General features: G+C 43.9%; 2 protein-coding genes across 5 annotated transcripts in view; both read right to left on the bottom strand.

The window, feature by feature from the left end:
• Positions 1 to 643: 643 nt before the first annotated feature.
• SLC35D3 (solute carrier family 35 member D3) lies at positions 644 to 12,018 on the bottom strand. Of its 4 annotated transcripts, none has more exons than XM_023190978.1 (4): positions 9,227 to 12,018; positions 5,000 to 5,633; positions 3,430 to 4,797; positions 644 to 2,403 (listed from the first exon to the last, which is right to left on the bottom strand). In XM_023190978.1, exons 3-4 carry the CDS (start codon positions 3,866 to 3,868, stop codon positions 1,592 to 1,594), a joined length of 1,251 nt encoding a protein of 416 aa, XP_023046746.1. In that variant the 5' UTR covers positions 3,869 to 4,797; positions 5,000 to 5,633; positions 9,227 to 12,018; the 3' UTR covers positions 644 to 1,591. The 4 variants fall into 4 exon arrangements, with proteins under 4 accessions (XP_023046746.1, XP_023046745.1, XP_023046747.1 ...); XM_023190977.2 differs by lacking the exon at positions 9,227 to 12,018 and having other exon boundaries at positions 5,000 to 5,197; positions 5,503 to 6,875; XM_023190979.2 differs by lacking the exon at positions 9,227 to 12,018 and having other exon boundaries at positions 5,000 to 5,189; positions 5,503 to 6,875.
• Positions 12,019 to 12,500: 482 nt separating this feature from the next.
• PEX7 (peroxisomal biogenesis factor 7) overlaps positions 12,501 to 20,294 on the bottom strand; it is a 94,766-nt gene continuing 86,972 nt past the window's right edge. The window contains exon 10 of the mRNA XM_023190980.2: positions 12,501 to 12,978. Within this exon, the coding sequence (XP_023046748.1) occupies positions 12,910 to 12,978 (69 nt within the window). The 3' untranslated portion in view covers positions 12,501 to 12,909. The remainder of the gene's footprint in view (positions 12,979 to 20,294) is intronic.

Here is a 20,294-nt window from a genome sequence, read left to right as displayed (position 1 = left end):
GTTTTTGAGGCAGAGTCTCGCCCTGTTACCAGGCTGTAGAGCAATGGCACGATCTCAGCTCACTGTAACCTCCACCTCCCAGCTTCAAGCAATTCTCCTGCCTCAGCCTCCTGAGTAGCTGGGACTACAGGCACACACCACCACGCCCTGTTTGTTTGTTTTTGAGACAGGGCCTCACTCTGTTGCCCAGGCTGTAGTGTAGTGACATAATCAGAACTCACTGCAGCCTCGACTTGCCCGGCTCAGGTGATCCTCCTATCACAGCCTCCTGAGTAGCTGGGACTACAGATGCACACCACAACGCTTGGCTAATTTTTGATATTTTTTGCAGAGATGGGGTTTTGCCATGTTGCCCAGGCTTGGCTTGAACTCCTGAGCTCAAGCCATTTGCTTGCCTTGGCCTCCCGAAGTGCTGGGATTAGAGGCATGAGCTGCCGCACCAGGCCATTAACAGCTTCCTTCAGTGGAAGATGTGTTTCTGTTTTTGTTGTTATTTCAAACCAAACAGCTTTGTTAATTTAGGAAGTTTCCAGTGGTGCGGCCCCTACACACCAGATACTATGACCACACATTGGAGGCAAACACAAACAACTATACAGCAACAATAGAACAGGTGTCTAAAATAAATTTCTAACAATGTATCTTTTAATAGTTAGACTCATACTTTATTTTGACAAATTTAAGATAGAAAAATATCATAATGTGAATATAGCAGTTGCTCTTTTTGTAACATGGTTTGGGATGTGCAGCACAACTTGAAAGGACTTGCTTTACAGGTGGTCCCTCTTCTGGCTGGGTTTCAGTTAATTCTGAATTATATTCCAGCCATTGCATTTGCTTGAAAGAATATTGGACACAGTAAAAAAAAAAAAAAAAAAGAACAGGTTTGGCATTCAGTAATAAATATTATAAAGCAATGAATGGAACAACTTTTAAGATAATTACTAAAAGCAAACTAGACTTCATGATTAAAGCTAAGAACTCATATTTTCAAAATAGCTTTTACAGTTTCTATCAATATATAATACAGTAATAGGACACCTATTTTTAAAAAACAAGTGAGTAGAATCAGAGTAAATATGGTATTTCAGATGACTATAATCAGTAAACATCAATTCAGTATATTTATATATCATTTCAGCAATATACTCTTTGCCCAGCTGGCGATAAAAACTGTAGTTCTATCATCAAAAATGCATCCCTGAATGTCATCTTTGAACTTATTAAGTGCTCTCATCATTTCTACACTCCATCTTTGGAGGGGGTGGCTTGGGGACTCTTGGTACATGCAGATATTTAGTTATGGTTATAATGACAAAAATTAAATGTGCCAGGAGTCTGAAGCAGAAACCATTGCCTTACTTTGTTAAGTACCTTCACATTCTTTTGTCTCTGTGATGCCTCAGGTGAAGTCACACTAAATTCACACAGGTGCTAATTTTGTTGCTCTGTGTCAGTACCTTTCAGCTTCTTTCTTTTCTTCCCTTTCCCACTCCTCAAAGAATAAAATGGGGAGGCCTCTCATTAAAACATGTCATTTCTAACATATAAAATAAGTGTATGCACATAGGTACATACATGCATCTCCTTCTCAAGGACTGGGTAACTCCTCGTTTTCTATCAAATAATCCTTCTTTATATACCTGGTTCCCCTAACCAACCTCCACACCTCGAGGTAAGCATCTTTTAACGACCTCCTGCTCCCTTCTTCAGAGCTCCCAGCCACCAGCGGGACTCCTCGGGGGCTGCCCCTGACCTCTTGCCTGCTCTGCTGAGGGGGGCCATCTGCTGCCTCCCCACCTTCTGACCGGCCATTTCCTCCCTCCCCAGGCAGCTCCTCCATCACGAATGGTAGCTGGTCTCCACTTAGCTGTGCCTCCTCTCCCCTGGGTTGGGCCTCCAGGTCCTCGTACTTGCTTTGCTTTCTGGTCTCCATGAACTTGGCCACACAGTAAATGATGGAGCCCAGGGTGTTCACCACCACGCCGGCAATGAACAGAGAGGTGGGTTCCACGTCGCTGAAGGCCACCATGCCCACCGTGATGGTGGCGATGCTCTTTACCACGCCCACGAAGCTGGTGGTCACGGCCGAGTTGATGTAGGTGCAGTGCAACGTGGTGAAGTTCATGGCGCAGCCGATCAGGATGCAGGCCACGAAGATGCAGACCATAGCTGGGTCCTTCCAGCCAGGGAAGGTCCAGGCGTGGATGGAGTCGGTGCTGGCGAAGGAGCAGATGACCAGCAGCGGAGTGGCGGAGACGGCGATGACGTACTGCGCGGTGAGGGGCCCGTGGTCTGTGTCAGCGCTGGCCTTCTGGATGAGCACCAGGTAGGCGGCGTGCACCAGCACCGCCAGCACTCCCGTGACGTACCCGATGGGGTCGCCCGTCAGGTCGCCGGCTCCTGCGGCGCACGAGGAGGACGGTCGAGCCCGGGCAGGAAGGTAAAAGAGAGAAGACAGCAGGTTGGCGTGGGCGTGGACCCACCGGGAAAACGCGTCGGATAGGAAAGGAGACTGGGTTCGCACCCCAGCTCTGCCCACCGATTCCTGAGTGACAGACGCCCGCCATCCCTCAGCCACCCGTGTCAAATGCGACAGCCAAACTCAGTCAGTGCTCAGAGCGCCTTCCCGCCATATCCCCGGGTCACTCCATATTCCCCTGTCCACGACAAAGGCCCCAGAGAGCGCAGATGCCCTCGGGGCAGGTGCTGTGGCTTCCCCGAGCTGGCACCGAGGTCACTTGGGCACGTGGTACCTGCACTCCGCAGCCCCTGCCCCGTGGGGCACCAAAGGGAGAGGGAGCCCCAGCCAGTGGCCTGTAACCCGGAGCGGCCAGGAGCAGGGGAGAACGCCTGTCCTGGCCCCCAGTGAAGCTTCCCCTGCCCCGGCTCTCGTCTCGCTCAGCACCTGGGTCGTCTGCCTCAGGCCCACAGCCCCTCCCGCGGCACGACACACCCCGCAGTAGCCCCGGGAGCCTAAGCTTCGCTCCCATCCCCCACCTCCATTCCAGCCCCTGGTGACCCAAGGAAGTTCACGGCCCCCTCCTTCCGGCTTGGTCCTGGCTTGGAGAACTCCAGCTCCCAGACTCAGGAGGCCCTCCCACCTCTCCCGGAGAGTGGGGTGACAGGGGAAGACCAAGGGAGGGGGCGGCAGGAAGGGCGATGCCAGGTGAAGCAGGGTCGAGGGTCGGAATCCAGGACATTAGGGGGCACGGGGACTTGTGGGAGGAAGCCGGAGAGCTGGGGAGCTCGCTGGGTCTCGGAAGTCCCTTTTGCTAGCTGAGCGACCACTTTCAAAGCTCTCCGCCCCTCTCTGCCTCAGTCTCCCCATCTGGAAGTGAGGTCGTTGCACTCAGTGATCCCCGCGGTCTCTGCCCGACGGAGAGGGGTGGGTGGGGTCGGCTGGGGATCGGCGCGGGGCCCGCTCACCTGCCAGGGCGGCGCCGCAGGTGGTGATGAGCACGGCCGCCAGCACCCCTGGCGAGGGCGCGCCGTTCTTGAGCACCAGGACGCCGATGAGCATGGTGACCAGGGGCAGGCAGCGCTTGAAGACCACGTACATAGGCAGGCTGAGGCCGCGCAGGGACCAGAGCGTGAGGCTGGACTGCAACGTGGAGAGCACCGCGACCCCCGCGAAGGAGCGTGCCAGGCTCAGACCGAAAGGGGGCACGGCGATGAGCCCGAGGCGCCGCAGCAGCTCCAGGCTCAGCGCCGCCGTGGAGCTGGTCAGGCACTGCACCAGGGTCAGGAAGGAGAACTGGTAGCGGCTGATGAGGAACTTGAGCAAGATGTTGAGGGAGCCCGAGAAGACCCCGTGCGCGATGGCCACCGAGATGCCCAGCACTCGTCCCCGGCACAGCTGCCGCATCGCGCCGGCCTCGCTGCACCCAGCGGTGGAGGAGCTCCGCGACCTGCGCGCGAGGAGCCGGGAGGAGCGGAGTGAGGGCGGCGGGGGCGCCCGCCCAGCGCGGCGGTGAAGGGCAGGGGGCGCCGGCTCGGCTGCAGAGGGCAGCTCTGGCCAGGCGTTCTCGCGGTTCGGCAGCTCTGCGTCCGACTGCCCCGCAGCTCCGGGGAGGCAGTGACGAGGGCGGGGGACTCCGAAAAGTGGCAGAGGTGGCGGGGGGGCCGGTCTGAGAGGAGTGGCGGGAATCGTAGCGACAGCTATTTGTAAGTGGGTGATGAGCCGCGGTGGGTTGTGTCCCGCGCGGTTTCACCGTCAGGGAAGACGCTCTGCTGAGGGAAGCGGGCGGCTGGGCGCCCCGGGGCGGCTGCCGCAGAGCGGGACGGGGGCTCTTGGGGCGCGGCGCCCCTCCCCTCCCACAGCGCCAGCGGCTCTCGCTTGCCCCTTCCTCCCAGCCGAGGGGCTTGGGTTGGAGGGATCGGGACACAGCTAAAGATTTTAGAAACAGCGCATCAGGATCGAGCGCCGTTTATTGGTCGCAACAAGTGACGGTGCCCTCAGCCCCATCGCCCCGGCGCTGCAGCGGCTTTTTCTACCCACGGTCCCTCCCGGTGCAGCGGCGGGACCTCGTCCAGCTGCCCGCCAGGGAAGCGAAAACCGTTAGTGCCGGTGGGCCCCCGAAGCTCCCGATCCCGGCGCCGACGCCCGGGTATCAGAGGAGGAACCCGCGGCCCGGGGCGCTGTCCGGGGGTGCCTCGGAGCACGGAAGCTGGCTCCTTCCGGTGCCAGGCCACGCGCACCGCTCTCGGCGCGCCTTCCAGAGAAGGTCCCGGGATTATGCGCGCTGCTTCAGGGAAGCTTTCAGGGGGTTCAGTGGTCTCGTACAGCAGCGGAGCCTGGTGGCGGGGACACACATTAGAATTGAGGCAAAGATGTGAATAAGCAAACGCGCACAAACGAAGTCACAACCGCAAGTAGCCACCACCAGGAACCGAGAAGCTCGGGGGCGACGCTTCCCGAAGCGTGGGAGAGGAGGCTGGCTGCGCTCGCAGAATGGGGGAGTAGAAGGGGAGGGGGCGGGAACCCGGGGCCCCTCACCCTGTAGGGAGACTCCGCGTAGCATTCTCCGGATCCCAGGGAACTGATCCCAGCGAACCCTCATCCTGCGGGACCGTCGTGGGTTGCTTTCGGAAGCAGGACAACCGGGAGGCAGAGGGCGGGGGAGTCACCACCTCCCTGGGCCAGGGTTCACACCTTTGCACCGCAGGACTTGTGAACTGTGTGTTTCCTATATGACTTAAGAAAAAGGGAATTCTAATTTTGGGATAGGAGTAAGGCTTCGGTGACTCTTTCTTCTGAATTCAGTTCCCTGGAAAGTAACTCGCGCGGACCCGTAGTTAAATCAGCAGTAGCCAAGGGTTTCGCTCAGCGGAGGGAACCGTTAAGCGCCAGACAGTTTAGTTTTAAGGCGATTTGAAATTTGTGGCATTGGCCAGGGTTTGGCTGTAAGGGAAAGGTTCGAGATCGCTGCGCTCCAGCACCCCTTTCGTTCACCGCCAGCAGTTTATTTCTCTTAGCCCCGGGGATCGCAACCTCCTAACCTTTTAACGCTGCATCATGTTGCCTTAATAGACAGGATCCATTTCTCTCGCGGTTCTTCTGTTTTCTGCCTCTTACTTCCATCTCTGTGCTGAACGCGACACTTTAGCCAAGGTGTTGAAGTCGTGATTTACTGCAACAGGGGAAGAAAAAAAAATTACAGCAGGGATCAGAGCATCACGGCAGCCCTTCATTTGGCCAGCATTTTGGGCTTTGGATGCTCACTTTGGTGAGCTCTAGAGAGCTCGGTGTCAACCAGTCCATCAACTCATGTGCCCAGCGCCTAGGAGGGCTACCTTCCTGTCCCCCCCCCCAAGGTGGGCACTCAAAAAAATGTTTGTGAATGGCCCAGGGTGCCAACTTTCCAGGAATAGCTGGAAAGCATTATACTGAAACACGTGCTTCCGGTTCTCTGGGGAGCTCTTGGTTTTTGTTGCTAAAACTTGTGGTTACATACTATTGGCTGTTTAAGTGACTTTTTTTCTAGAGTTAATGTTATTTAGGAAATAATGAAGTCTGAAGCACCAGTTCACATTATGTGTATGTGTGTGGTATAACTGTATATTCAAAATATATTGATTAAAAGCTCTGAAAATTAACTTATAGACATCAGCAAATAACAGATTTCTGCTTCTAGAGACTATTCCAGTGAAAGTATGGCTGCTTTAAGCCATCCCAAGTGCTTTATATTAATATAAAGAAGTGGCCGCACAGACCTACTTTTGGAATGATTCATTTCTGCCCGCAATTATAATTGCATCCATTTGTGATACTAACATTAGGTAAAAGATTTGGGGCTGATTCAGCTATCTTACTCTTCTCATTTAGGCAAGAAAATTTAGCTCAATATTTGCAACCTACAGTGGCATAAAACCACACATTTTCTCCACTTTGTTGCATATAATTCTTTTGGAAAGAAAAAAACCTTAACCCCCATCTCCCACAAAACCAGATACTAGATGAGCTCCTTTTAAAAATTGTGAAAAACTAAGAATACCATGTTTAGCAAGGTTAAATGATCTAGATGAACAAAAATGTAGATCTAAAGGTCAAATAGCTATTGGTATCAGGGTACCAAGGATCTAGACTCAAGCACATCATGTTTGGAGCTACTCAATAAACATTAATGGCATTAAATAAATCTTTTAGTTCATCCAGTCATTCAACAAACATATACTACAAGTATTTTGTGCCTAGGTACTCTGTTAGCCACAGAGGACTCAAAGATGAACACACCGCCTTCGTCCTTAGCAACAGTGGGATTGTGTGGCAGAAAACGGGAGCGCCAGGAGGGCAAGTATATCAGCTTGATAGCAGTAGCAGAGAAGGCTTCCTGGAGAAGGAAATACATTCTCTTTGAAAGCTTTTTTTTTTTTTCTTTCTTTTTTTTTTTTTTCCGAGACGGAGTCTCGCTGTGTCGCCCAGGCTGGAGTGTAGTGGCGCGATCTCGGCTCACTGCAAGCTCCGCCTCCCGGGTTCATGCCATTCTCCCGCCTCAGCCTCCGAGTAGCTGGGACTACAGGCGCCCACCACCACGACCGGCTAATTTTTTTGTATTTTTAGTAGAGACGGGGTTTCACCGTGTTAGCCAGGATGGTCTCGATCTCCTGACCTCGTGATCCGCCCGCCTCAGCCTCCCAAAGTGCTGGGATTACAGGCTTGAGCCACCGCGCCCGGCCTGAAAGCTTATTTCATTATTTTTAATTGTAAAAGTAATACATGCTTATTGTGGTACATAAGAGAAAAACAAATTTATAAATAAGTAACCACGCTCTCTTCAGTGTTCACCATCCCCAACCCTACAACATAGAGCTCGCTGTGTTCAGTGTGGAACCTTTCAGTCTTTTTGTACGTATGTTTATACACACACAAATTCCCCCTTTAAAAAAATAACAAAACCAGGATATCATACATATTTGTCTATAATTTCCTACTTTAAAAAGTGTATTATGGGAATTAGCCTTCTAGATAGTCCCCAGTGATACCTGCTTCCCCATATTCACACCCTTATGTTAACTCCTCCCACGCTGTACCAGGGTTGGTCTGTGTAGCTAACAGAACCTGGCAGAAGTGATGGAGGTCACTCCTGACTTTAGTTTATAAAACACTGACGCTTCCATCTTGTATGTCCTTTTTCTCGTATCATTAAGTCTGGGGAAGCCGAATGCCACATTGTAGGGACATTCTGCCTATGGAGAGTCCCAATGTGGTTGAGTAATTGAGGTCTGATAACCATGGAAATAACTGTGGTGTCATGAGAAAACCTGAGCTCAAACAACTCAGTTGTTTCTGGATTCCCGATCTATAGAAACTGTGAGATGATAAATGTGTGTTGTTCAAAACTACCAAGTTTTGGAGTGATTTTTTACATAGAAATAGCATATTTTTTCAAATGACTTATTCTTTTCAATAACTGTTCTACAGTATAACCTTTCTGTAGACAGGCATTTGGGTTTTAGCAAACTATGTAATGAATACCCTTGGACATAGCCATACTTCTACAGGTATTTTGGGAAAGGGGGAGAGAGGGAATCCTAGAGGTGAAATTGCTGGGTCAAAGGGTAATTTAAAACTTTGGCTGGGTATGGTGGCTCACACCTGTAATCCCAGCACTTTAGGAGGCCGAGGCAGGCGGATCACTTGAGGTCAGGAGTTCAAGACCAGCCTGGTCAACATGGTGAAACGCTGTCTCTACTAAAAACACAAAAGTTAGCCGGGTATGGTGGCACACGCCTGTAATCTCAACTGCTCTGGAGGCTGAGGCGGCAGAATCACTGAAACTGGGAGGTGGAGGTTGCATCTGTGAATTATTTATTGATATCCTTGTCCAACTTTTGTTTGGTATCTTCTTAGTGACTTTGTTTGTTTGGTCTTGAGACGGAGTTTTGCTCTTGTTGCCCAGGCTGGAGTGCAATGTTTTGATCTCAGCTCACTGCAACCTCCGCCTCCAGGGTTCAAGTGATTCTCCTGTCTAGGCCTCCTGAGTAGCTGGGACTACAGGCATGCGCTGCCACACTCAGCTAGTTTTTAATATTTTTAGTAGAGATGGCATTTCACCATGTTGGCCAGGCTGGTCTCGGACTCCTAACTTCAGGTGATCCACCTGCCTCAGCCTCCCAAAGTGCTGGGATCACAGGTGTGAGCCACCATGCCCAGACTTCTTAGTGATTTTTAAGAGCTCTTTGTAAAGTTTGGCTATTAACCAACCATTCTATGTATGTTGCCAGTATATCCTTTCATCAGGTCCTCTTTTAGCTTTGCTAGTGATATGTTTTGCAATTTTGATTTTTGTATGTTGTCAATCTTATTCTTTATTTAATGGGATTTTTATTTATTTTTATTATTATATTTTTTGATGGAGTTTCGCTCGTTACCCAGGATGGAATGCAATGGTGCAATCTTGGCTCACTGCAGCCTCTGCCTCCTGGGTTAAAGCAATTCTCCTGCCTCAGCCTCCCAAGTAGCTGGGATTACAGGCACTCACCACCATGCCTGGCTAATATTTTGTAGTTTTAGTAGAGATGGGGTTTCGCCATGTTGGCCAGGCTGGTCTCAAACTCCTGGCCTCAGGTGATCCGCCTACCTTGGCCTCCCAAACTGCTAGGATTATAGGCATGAGCCACCGTGCCCAGCCTAATGTGACTTCTACATGATGGGTAAGAATTTACCGAGCCAAGAGCAGGGTAGTCCAGGCACATGGACCAGCCAAAAACCTGCATCACTTACATGAGGAATTTGTGAGCACACCGGTTGTGTGTGAAGAGAAGCGGTGCTGTAGACAGAGGCAAGGGCTATCCCTGGAGGACCCTGGCTGCTTGGTTAGTAAGCTTGAATTTTTTCCTATAGGTAATCCTATAAGCAGAGAAAGGTTTTATACTGAAATTGATGTAATCAGATTGCATTTGAGATCCATCTCCGGCAGCTGTGTTGAGGAGGAGGGCTCTGAGGACACAGAACTGGAAACAGACACACCATTTAGGAAGCTGCTGCAATTGTCCAGAGAAAAGCTAATGATGGCTTGAACTGGAGCAATGGTGGTTGGACTGAGGGGAAGAGATAGAAGGGAGCAGTGTTTAGGGGTTAAAAAGGATCTCATTCGATATATATGGAGAAGTGGGAATAAGGGAAGGACCAAGGATGGTGTTCAGGTCTTTAGCTTGACCCAAATGGATCTTTTATAACAGCTTGACTTTTGTCAACAAATGAAAAAGCATGTGCAGGAGGAAAAGCTGGGTTAGTGGGCAAGTGAGTTTGGTTGGAACAAAATGAGTGCAAAGGCTTTTGTGGGAAACCCAGGTGGGGACGGTAGGTGTACAGATTTGGCAGTATTCAGTATTAACATGAAACTAAAAAGCATTTAAGTGGATAAGCAAATACAAGGAGAAGACTTTGAAGTAAGAAATTCGAGTTCATTTTTGGAAGAGCCAAATTATTGCTAAGATACACAGTTAAGAAGTGCCAAAGGCAGAAAGGATAGCTGACTCAGCCTGGATCTCCCTGGGCATGATGGACCTTGGTAGGGTCACTCCAGACTAAGGCTCAGCTTAGCTCTTGAGACCTGGAAACTCAATTCTGTCAATTCTTTCAGGAATAATCAGGATCTACTCACCAGAGAGTTCTACATCTTACAACTATTTCTCAGTGTGCCAATTTCTGTTATTCCTAAGAAAAGGAGACTATGTGGCAGGACCATGGGTTTGGATTCAATCATTCCAGATTTCAAATTCATTTCATTATTTTTTGGCTATTATGACTTCTGAGAACACTGGCTTCCTTGTCCTGAAAACAAGGAGGGCTACCTTGCAGGGATGTTATAGAGATTACAAGTGATAACATATATAAAGCATCTCACATGGTGCCCTGACCACAAATCAGTAACTGAGTTCCCTTTTCCTTTATCCACTCTTTAGTGCTGTTCTGTCACTGCAGGTACAGGAGGAGCTTGTGGGGAGGCCCGCAAGATGAAAGCTAAGAGCTCAGCAGCCAGGAGACAAATGCTGATTTCCCAACCCAGAAAGAATGACTGGTCATCCTCTAAAGTCCAAAAGCTGCTTAACTTGTGATCTACCAAGGATTCAAAAATCTTGCACATTGTCTTTCAGGAGAGAATCCTTAGAGTTTTCCAATTCTAGTTCCAGGGAACCAACTGGATAAGCATTCACCCACTCTCACAATGATAGACTCCAAGAACCTGAGTTATATATTATAAAGCCAGTGTTCTAAACATCTCTAACATTCCTGGAGTAGAGGGAAAAAATAAATCAAGGGAGAGGTTAGTTTTTAAATTATAAGTTTTTGTTTCAAAAGATACATGATAGAACATTTTATTAATAAAACCTCTTGCATTCTAGAAGGAAAGGAAATAATTTCATTGTAAATATTATTTGGGTTAGATATTTTTGAGACAAGGTCTTGCTCTGTCGCCTAGGCCAGAATGCCTTAGCCTGGGTCACTGCAGCCTCAACTTCCCAGGATCAGGCGATCCTCCTGCCTTAGCCTCCCGAGTATCTGGGACTACAGTAGGCGCATGCCACCATGTCTGACTACTTTGGGTTGGATACTTTTAAGGGTCTATTTCAGATTCTGCTGATACAGAGAACACCCATTGTAAACCCACTTTTACTGACCACACCTTGGTGTAAGGCCGTTAGTTCATATAGAGGCAAGCAGCAAGAAAAAAGGCTGTCAAACTTATCAGTGTGACAACTCTAAGGATGTGGCTAAGCACCATGTTCATTGCAGTATACTTAGGAGGTTAAGTGGTGTCCTCTGTATTGAACCTCTCAAAAGCAATCTGTATTGCTGATCTAAGAACCAAAAGCACCGTGCCATGTGCCTGTAGTCCCAGGTACTTGGGAGTCTGAAGTGGAAGGATGGCTTGAGCCTAGGAGTTCAAGACCAGTTTTGGGCAACATAGTGAGGCTCCATTCTCAAAGAACAGAAAAAAAAAAAAAAGAACCAAAAAGAGCTGTATTTTCCCTGAGACCATTCATTCATTTAACTAACAGTTGCTGAGCCCCTTCTGTTGCCTGAGCCAGGCAGGGTGCTAGGGCCAAGCCTGGCACCAGGACAGAGTCTGCCCTCTAGGCTACAGGCACGGAACTGTGTAGCTGATCAGATTTCCCATTTATGAGCCTAGAAACCTTAGCGGTAAATCTTTGGCCCAGTCAGTAGTAACTTTACAGGATTTTGAGGTATGTATACTCAATACTCAAGCCCCACTCCTGGCTCCACTTTCTGTCTTTGGTTCCACTTCTTAATTTATGCTGTTTTGTTTTTATATCTTAAGCTGTCTTAAATTTTTTCTGCAAGAAGTAAACAAGCAAATTTATAAAGGCAATATATATATTTTAGTTTATTTTTGCTCTGGTTATTATAAGCATATTTTGTTCTTTAAAAAGAACTTAAGAATTATAATCTTTACCACTTATAGTATATCTTATTATTATATAGGAAATATAAGTGTTATGCAAAGTAGTTTGTTTCACTGATTTTTCCCCTTTAACGTACATTTTTTTTTTTTTTCAGTTCATCTGCACCTAGAGCTTTTTCAAGAAACCTTAGGGAGGTGGCAAGGAGCATTATAGCAGTACTTAGGCCTGGTTTCAAGGGCAATAGCTAGAAGCCTTAGTAGGACCTAAAACTTTCTGTTCAATTGACAGTGTAAAAAATTTTTGATATTAGAGAAGTGGGAAGACAAAATTATAGAGTCATAAGTATAATATCTAAAAATATGTGAATAAATGCTAAAAAAAAAAAAGTAAGCTCTTAGCTCATAGCATTCCATGTTCTTAAAAACATAGCACCAGTCCTTGAGAGAATCTCACTCAGTCTATGTGTCAAGCACTGAGTAAATGCTCAATAAACAGCTACTAAATAAAAGAATAAATTAAACATATTCTAGTGTCCTGTTACTGAACCACAGATATATCTATATTACATATAATACTGTATTCACATATACAATGTATTAGAAAGGGCAGTCTTTTTGGGGAAGTCATAAAGTGATAAATGATCCACAGATATAGTTTAATCACAGCAGTGATGTATTTTACATCAAAAATGACAAATTAAAAATGAAATATATCACTATTTATATAAGTATAACCTGATATCCCATATTTTAATCCATTTTATGACCCAGAGACTACATTTTAGTAGATATTATAAGATATATCATAACATTAATTATTTCTTAGAATTTTAAGAAATATGGCTTATGTATCAGGCTTAATGAGTGAGCCAAAGCCTTTATCAGCTTCCTCAAAACTGATTCCAGGGTAAACTGGAAAGATTTGAAATCTGAATAGCATACAAAAGCATAATGTCTATGTTTTCCATAGTTAATTTATTTGCTGTTAGGCAGTTCTTCAGCCAACATCCTCTGTTTCTGATCAGAGTAGTGTATCTCAAGCAGGAATAGTAAGACAAGCAGGGTCATAGATCTTTATTGTTTCATCCCAAGAACAATCAGCCACCTAGAAAACAAAAATGAAGTAAGAAGAAACATATTTAGATGTACGAAAATTCAAAATTGGCAGCAAAAACCCAAGTCATTTAGAGTGTCGTAAATCATCCACTAGTAAACATATTTTTGAATAGGAAAAACATACGGCTAAGTTTTTGATAAAAAGTCTATATTCCCTTTTTAGGATATACCTCAGGGTATTCCAGTTGATTCCAATTGATTGAGTATATTCCAATTGGTGTATTCCATTTGATTGAAGTTTCCTATAAGAATGTCCCCCACCTTCACCCAACAACTACATAATTCCCTACCATCTGAGAGAAATGTTGAAAAGATACGTTCTAGACTGTGAACAAGATGCTGTACTCAATATTGTGGGGATGGAGAGGAAGATAAAGCAAAGCTCTTGCCTTCAAAAAATGGCTCATTCAAGACTGACTGTGGAAGGTGCACTAACAGAGACTCTTAGGGGGACTATATGATTCCAGCTGGGACAGTGTAAGACAACTTCACAATGCCATGGCATTCCCACTGGACCTCTGTAGGAGGTAGACACAAAAGACAAGGACATTCACATCTACAAAGCCATAGGAAAACATGAAGGGAAGAAAGTCCAGGGTGTTCAGGAACTATGCACTAAAAACTTAGTGTAGCAATGTCTCCAGGTATAAAATTAATACATGAAAATGAATTGTATTTCTATATACTCAATTTTTAATAGAAATGGATGAGGCAATTTTTAAAATTTATGTGGAAATGCCAGGACTTAGCCAAAAGAATCTTGAAACGAAACAACAAAGCTGCACTACTTACGCTAGCTAACTTACAGACTCAGCATGAAACTACTGTAATCAAGACTGAGCAGGATTAGGATAAAGACAAGTAGACCAAAGGAAGAGAACAGAGTTCAGGAATAGGCCCCACACTAGGAGAAATGGCTTTCAACAAAGGTACCAAAACAATTAAAGGCAAAAGGAAAAGTCTTTTCAATAAATGGTGGTAGAACAACTGAATATCCATAGGGAAAAAAGTGAATCCTGACCCCAACTTTGCACATAAAAATGAATTTGAGATGGACCACAGACCTAAATATAAAAACACTTTTAGAAAAAAAAAAAAGGAAAATATATTCTCAATACAGAGGTAAGTAAAGATTTCTTAGGGATACAAAAAGTAATAATCACAAAAATTTGGTAAGTTACGCTCAATCAAAAACAAAACTTTTGCTCATCAAAAGACACTGTTAAGAAAATGAACAGGCAAGACACAGTTAAATAAAATATTAATAAAATATACACCTGACAAATAACTTGTATCCAGAATATATAAAGAACAAATACAACTCAATAATAAAAGACAATCTAATTAAAAATGACGGGCAAAAGTACACACATAAAAAAGTGCTCAACGTCATTAGGGATTAGGGAAATGCAAATAAAAGTAACAATGAGATACCACCATATACTCACATTATGGCTAAAATTAAAGACTGACAACACCAAATGTCAGCAGGGATATGGAACAGCTGTGATCGCATACATTGCTGGTAGGGATGTAAATGGTACCACCATTTCAGAAAACAATTTGGCCGTTTCTTACCAAGTTAAACACATACCTATCTTTTGACCCAGTAATTCCACTCCCAGATATTTGTCCAAGAAAAATGAAAACATATGTTTGCAAAACAATGTATACACGAATGTTCACAGCAACTTCATTCACAATAGCAAAAAATCAAAAACAAGGCTGGGTGCAGCGGTTAATACCTGTAATCCCAGCATTTTGGGAGGCTGAGGCAGGTGGATCACCTGAGGTCAGGAGTTTGAGACCAGCCTGGGCAGCGTGGTGAAACCCCGCCTCTACTAAAAATACATAAAATGAGCTGGGTATGGTGGCGCATGCCTGTAATCCCAGGTACTAGGGATGCTGAGGTGGGAGAATCGCTTGAAACTGGCAGAGGCTGCAGTGAGCTGAGATCGTGCCACTGCACTCCAGCCTGGGCGACAGAGTGAGACTCTGTCTTTAAAAAAAAAAAAAAAAAGGAAAACAAACAAAATGCCCACTAACAAAACAATCGATAACAAATTGTAGTAAATTCATACAACAGAATGTGCTCAGCAAAACAAAGGGAGGAACTGCTAACAGGCTCAGCACCATGGATGAAGCTCACAGGTAAGAGGCCAGAAACAAGTTAGGACATACAGAAGAGTTCCTTCTAGAATTCTAAGACAGGCAAAACTCATCTAAGGTAAATAAACAAACAAACAAAAAATCAGAACAATATTACTCTTCTCACCTGGAAGGAAGGGTGGGGATAGGGGAGATTGGAAAGGGGTAAAAAGGAAACTGGGGGAAAGATCAAATAACTGGGATGATGTGAATTTCACAGGCATATCTATTTGTCAAAAATGTATATCTAAGATTTGTAAATTTCAATATATGTTAATAATACCTAAAAATATAAAAAATAATGTTAGCGATAATAACTAAACAATGGGTGAGAGTACAGGAATAAATAAGAATGTTGATAGTTGCTCAAGCTAAGTAATGAAGTTCATTATCCAATTCTGTTACTTTGTATGTTTTCAAAAATTTCCACAATAAAAAAAAAGAAGAAAAGAAACAAGGTAGGCAGTAAAATGAAAGATGAAGTAGGAAGAGAGTGCTTTTGACCAAAAGCATTTGCACTCCATTTCCCAGCCTTTCATGGTTATTACAAAGGTTGAAAATTATACAAGAGAACCCTCATTTTGACTAATTTAATTTCTTGGCTATCACTAACTTTGAATACAAGAACCATTCAAATTAATCAGAGTAATATTAGCTCCTTATCATTCACTAGCAATATTCTGAGATCAGAATCCAAGTTACAGAGAGCATTATAGACTTTTTAGTCAAATGTTTACATTTTAGAACCACACTCTTCAAAATCTGGTTGTTCCCACTTCATTTCTCATTGCACCAGGATCACACCTCAAATCCAAGCATGCTGCTTATGCCTCTTGATGCTCTTGTTCCTTTACTGATCCCTTCCCTTTAATAACTCCTCTTCTCCCTCCCTTTCTGTCTGCTCCTCTGTCCCTTTGCCTTGCTCTGCCAGAGATGTCTCTTTTTAAAAAAAATCAGTTTAGGTATCACCTCCTCTATGAGGTGTATCCATAATACTTCATTGTACCCATAATACTTGATTGTACTTTACTGACTGAAGACAAAGAGTTGTCTTCAGCTCTTTCAGGGCATGGACCATGTCTTATTAGAACACAACTCAATGAATATTAGCTCAACAAATTAATCTTATCGATTAAAATTTCAGAGATTAACTCCGTCCTCATGTTCACACTAGAGTAGCAGAGCTACAACCAGAACCTAAACTTGTTGAATGTATCCACTAAAAATAGTGCCTCGTAGAAAAGGCACACTGAAAACCATTGTCTGTCTAATCTTGCAGTTTTCAGTTTTTATACCAGAGGACACAAACGTCATTATGTTAAATTAACCGTCTCATCTATGCTTATTTTTTCACGTGCTGGGCCTTTCCACAAGTTAAACATCCACTACTGGAGAGAAGAGAATCAGATAAATAAGACTTAGGTTTCTAGTGCAAGGTATCTATAAATTATGTTTCTGAAACCTTATTCAGCACTCTTCAATCCAGCTTCTTATTTACTCAGGACTTATAATAACTACCAAATGTTAAGGCCACTGATTCAGCAAATGTTCATAAATCTATACTTAATTGGATTAAGATAGATGTAAAACTGCAATGATATAGAATTAGGAATAGATTAATTCAAATTGATGAAAATAGTATTTCTCTATTTGTTAATTAAACTCTATCTGGTTCTACAAATTTAAGCAAGCTAACAATAAAGAAAATAATAATAAGGTAAGAAAAAAGCACTTTACTAACAAACAAAGAGGCTCCAGATTCTCCAAGGTTGCCATGTAGGAACTTCTTGGTAAGAAAAAACTATTGTGCCATGTGGTCCCCAGGGGACCTCTTATTAATGATCACCACCACTGCAATGGCTTGGGGTAGCACTACTTCCCCTCCAATTCTAGAACTGAAAGTAAACACAGGGTTGGTTCTTAATGCCCCATGGTACCTATCTGTGGTCAGCCTAAGGGACATTTTAAAAAGACTGTACTAAAAATAAGGGCTAACAAAAAGACACATATTAAATAAAGACTTTGCTAAAAAAAAAAAAAGTGTTAACAAACAGAAAAAACAAGTAAAGAAAATGGCATGAAAATAAATAATCTGCTTTATAGGATGAGATACACTCCTTCTTTAGCTTGTCAAACAAAGAGGCATCTTTCCTGGCTCCCAACCTGCTTCCTCATAACAAAAGCTTCCCCTTCCATCCCCAGAAATGCATGCCTGATCATGAAGACTCCTTCAAGGCCAGACTCAGGATACAGAATGAGAAAGATGATGACAGGAATCTCCTTTTCTACTTACCCAAGATTATCTTTCTCAGTTTCAGTCCCATATATGAGAACCCCACTTATTTGCCCATTATCTTGCTATGAGAAAAACTGTGAATGATTTAAACCAGAAAAAAAGATGACTAAGTGTCCTTTCAGTGGGAGGCTGGCATTGTCTTAGGGACCATATGGGTTACCTGTTTCTCCAGGGCTCTGTGCGTTTCACTTTCTGACTAGATTACTTTAGAACTCTGTAAATTATAGAAAACAGATAGCAATGCAAATGATTCATAAAAGTTGCAAGGGAATCCTGTCCTGTAGAGATGCAACTGATGCCCCCGCTTACCCCCTGCAAGAGATGACTCCATATCTTAAGTCTTATTGCCCTGTGGATAGTGTCCAGTTCTGCACCTATTAGTAAATTCATTTCAGCACTCAATGATTCCTTTAAGTTAGCTGTCAAATCTCACATGAGTTACATAAATGAGTTAAATAAAATCTTTGACACATGTTCATACTATTAGAGTCATGTCACCATTTTGAAAATTATCCTTTAACATGGCCACACACAGGGATTCAGTTCACTGTGTCAAGGGGGTAACCATTATTTCAATGAAACATCGTAACTCTTGCTTTCTTATAGGACTTACATAGTGAGTAACAGAAAAACCACTTCATTAACAGAACAAACATTATTAAATGGGGAAAACGGATACACAATTATATTTTAAAAAGAGGCTAAGAATAGTTGCTAAAATTGGGCATGAAATTAAACGCAAACAATAACATAAGATATACTGATATGATCAATTTACCAGCTCATCAGAGGATATAAAAGTTTTTCCTAGTACTTGACTATAAGAGAAATACATAACATGCCCCCATTACAAAAATTATTCAGTGCCAAAAGAGTGGCTTTATAAAAAATACATCTTTCTTCACAAGGCTGTAAAAACAACATCTCAACCCTCCAGTAAGCCAAAGGCAGACATTAAACTATAGTTTACTGGAGGTACTTCTAGAAGACGGTGGTTCTCAAGCTTTAGTGTGCATGAGAATCACCTGGAGGTCACAGAGACTGGTCTCCATCTCCCTAGCCTCAGGCTTCAAAGTGGGGTAGGGGATCAGCATCACTAGCTCCACTTTGGGCTGACACAGGCTGGGGTCTTGAAGCCAAGGTCCACAGATAGGCTTCAGAAAGTCCATACATACAACATTTTGTGTATATTTACATTCTGGTGGGAAGGGAGAGAGAATCCATAATTTTCTTCAGTGTCTCAACCCCTGACCCTAAACATGAATCCAGAGAATTCTTCAGCTGGGCATTGTAATCGTCTGCGACCCTTTCCAACACTCAGCTAGGACTGAGGACCGCTGAGAAACAGTGTAACATGTATCAATTTTTTAACTGGGTTTCTGTCATGTGAACTAAGATGGGGGACTTGTGCAGGAATTTTCTGTTGTTGATTAAAAAAAAAAAAAAAGACAGGTGGATCACGAGGTCAGGAGATCGAGACCATCCTGGCTAACCCAGTGAAATCTACTAAAAAATACAAAAAACTAGCCGGGCGAGGTGGCGGGCGCCTGTAGTCCCAGCTACTCGGGAGGCTGAGGCAGGAGAATGGCCTAAAGCCGGGAGGCGGAGCTTGCAGTGAGCTGAGATCCGGCCACTGTACTCCAGCCTGGGCGGCAGAGCGAGACTCTGTCTCAAAAAAAAAAAAAAGAAAGAAATTCAAAACTTGGCAGGATTCAAAAATTCTTAAGGAATAATTCTCTTCCTTTCCTGAGGAGAAAGAATAAGAACATGCCACTAACACAACGGAAAACACGTTGTGCCATACTTTTACATTTTTATTTAAAATTTAAGTTTCAAATCTGATAGGTTAATATGAGATAGGAGGAGACAGAATTGGGAGGAGGACTAAGAGGAAACATGATTGAACTATCTTTAAACAAAAACCAAAGTCCTCCCTGAAGCACCCCTAAATCAAAAGTTCATGTAGCTTCCTGGTCCTACTCTCCATAAGCCAGTATCCAGAATTTCTACTGAAAGGCACGAGAAAATTTTATTAATCATTTAAACTATGGTTAATCACAATATTTTTATTTACTTTCCTTGAGATTTGTATCCTGCAGAGTTCTAAATGGGCTGATATGGTTTATAGATTAAACCACAGAAAGCCAATAAAGATTTAAAAAAAAAAAGTCAACTCCAAATAACAAAATCTGTTCTAAAGGGAACAAATGGAGCAAAAGATTTCAGGCATCAGAGCTGAGCACATCGTAATACTGGCAAAATAACTTAGGCTCTATGCTTTATAACAATGAACAAGGAAGCAAAAGCATGCTGAGTAATATAGTTTTCTAGTAACATTCATGTATGTTTATAAAAACTAAACCTCAAGAAAATTTTTTTTTTAGAGTCAGGGATTGTATCTTGATTAAATCTGTAAATCTATATTCCTTGTGTTCTATATACAGTAAACCTTTGATAGATGCTTGTTGACTTAAGTGAATCCATGTATGAGCCATAGTTTTCTGCAAGATTTTGTTGAGTAGAGAGAGCCTCTCATATAATAAACAGCATCCAATTAGGTGTGAGTTCAGAGATATGGGTAAAAACAACAAGTTTTATGGGATTTGGAGGATATATATTTTGTTTGTTTTTAATTTCAGGAAAATTTAGAGAAGTTTCACAGGGAGCTTTCCTTTGTGTCCTAAGAACTGTTTGTTAAATATTCCTCAGCATTACACAGCTATCTAAAAGATAATTTATGTATACACATATTCATCCATTTTTTCTACAAAGACTTATTAAGAACCTCCTCTGTGTCAGAAGTATGTACAGGTTATGACAATAAATACAAGGGTCCTGGTCTCTGGCTCCACAGATCTTGA

This window comes from Piliocolobus tephrosceles, chromosome 5, assembly GCF_002776525.5.
Source record: "Piliocolobus tephrosceles isolate RC106 chromosome 5, ASM277652v3, whole genome shotgun sequence".
Lineage (NCBI taxonomy): Eukaryota > Metazoa > Chordata > Mammalia > Primates > Cercopithecidae > Piliocolobus > Piliocolobus tephrosceles.
The sequence above is the reverse complement of the archived record's forward strand: the minus strand, read 5'-3'. Positions and strand labels throughout refer to the sequence as shown.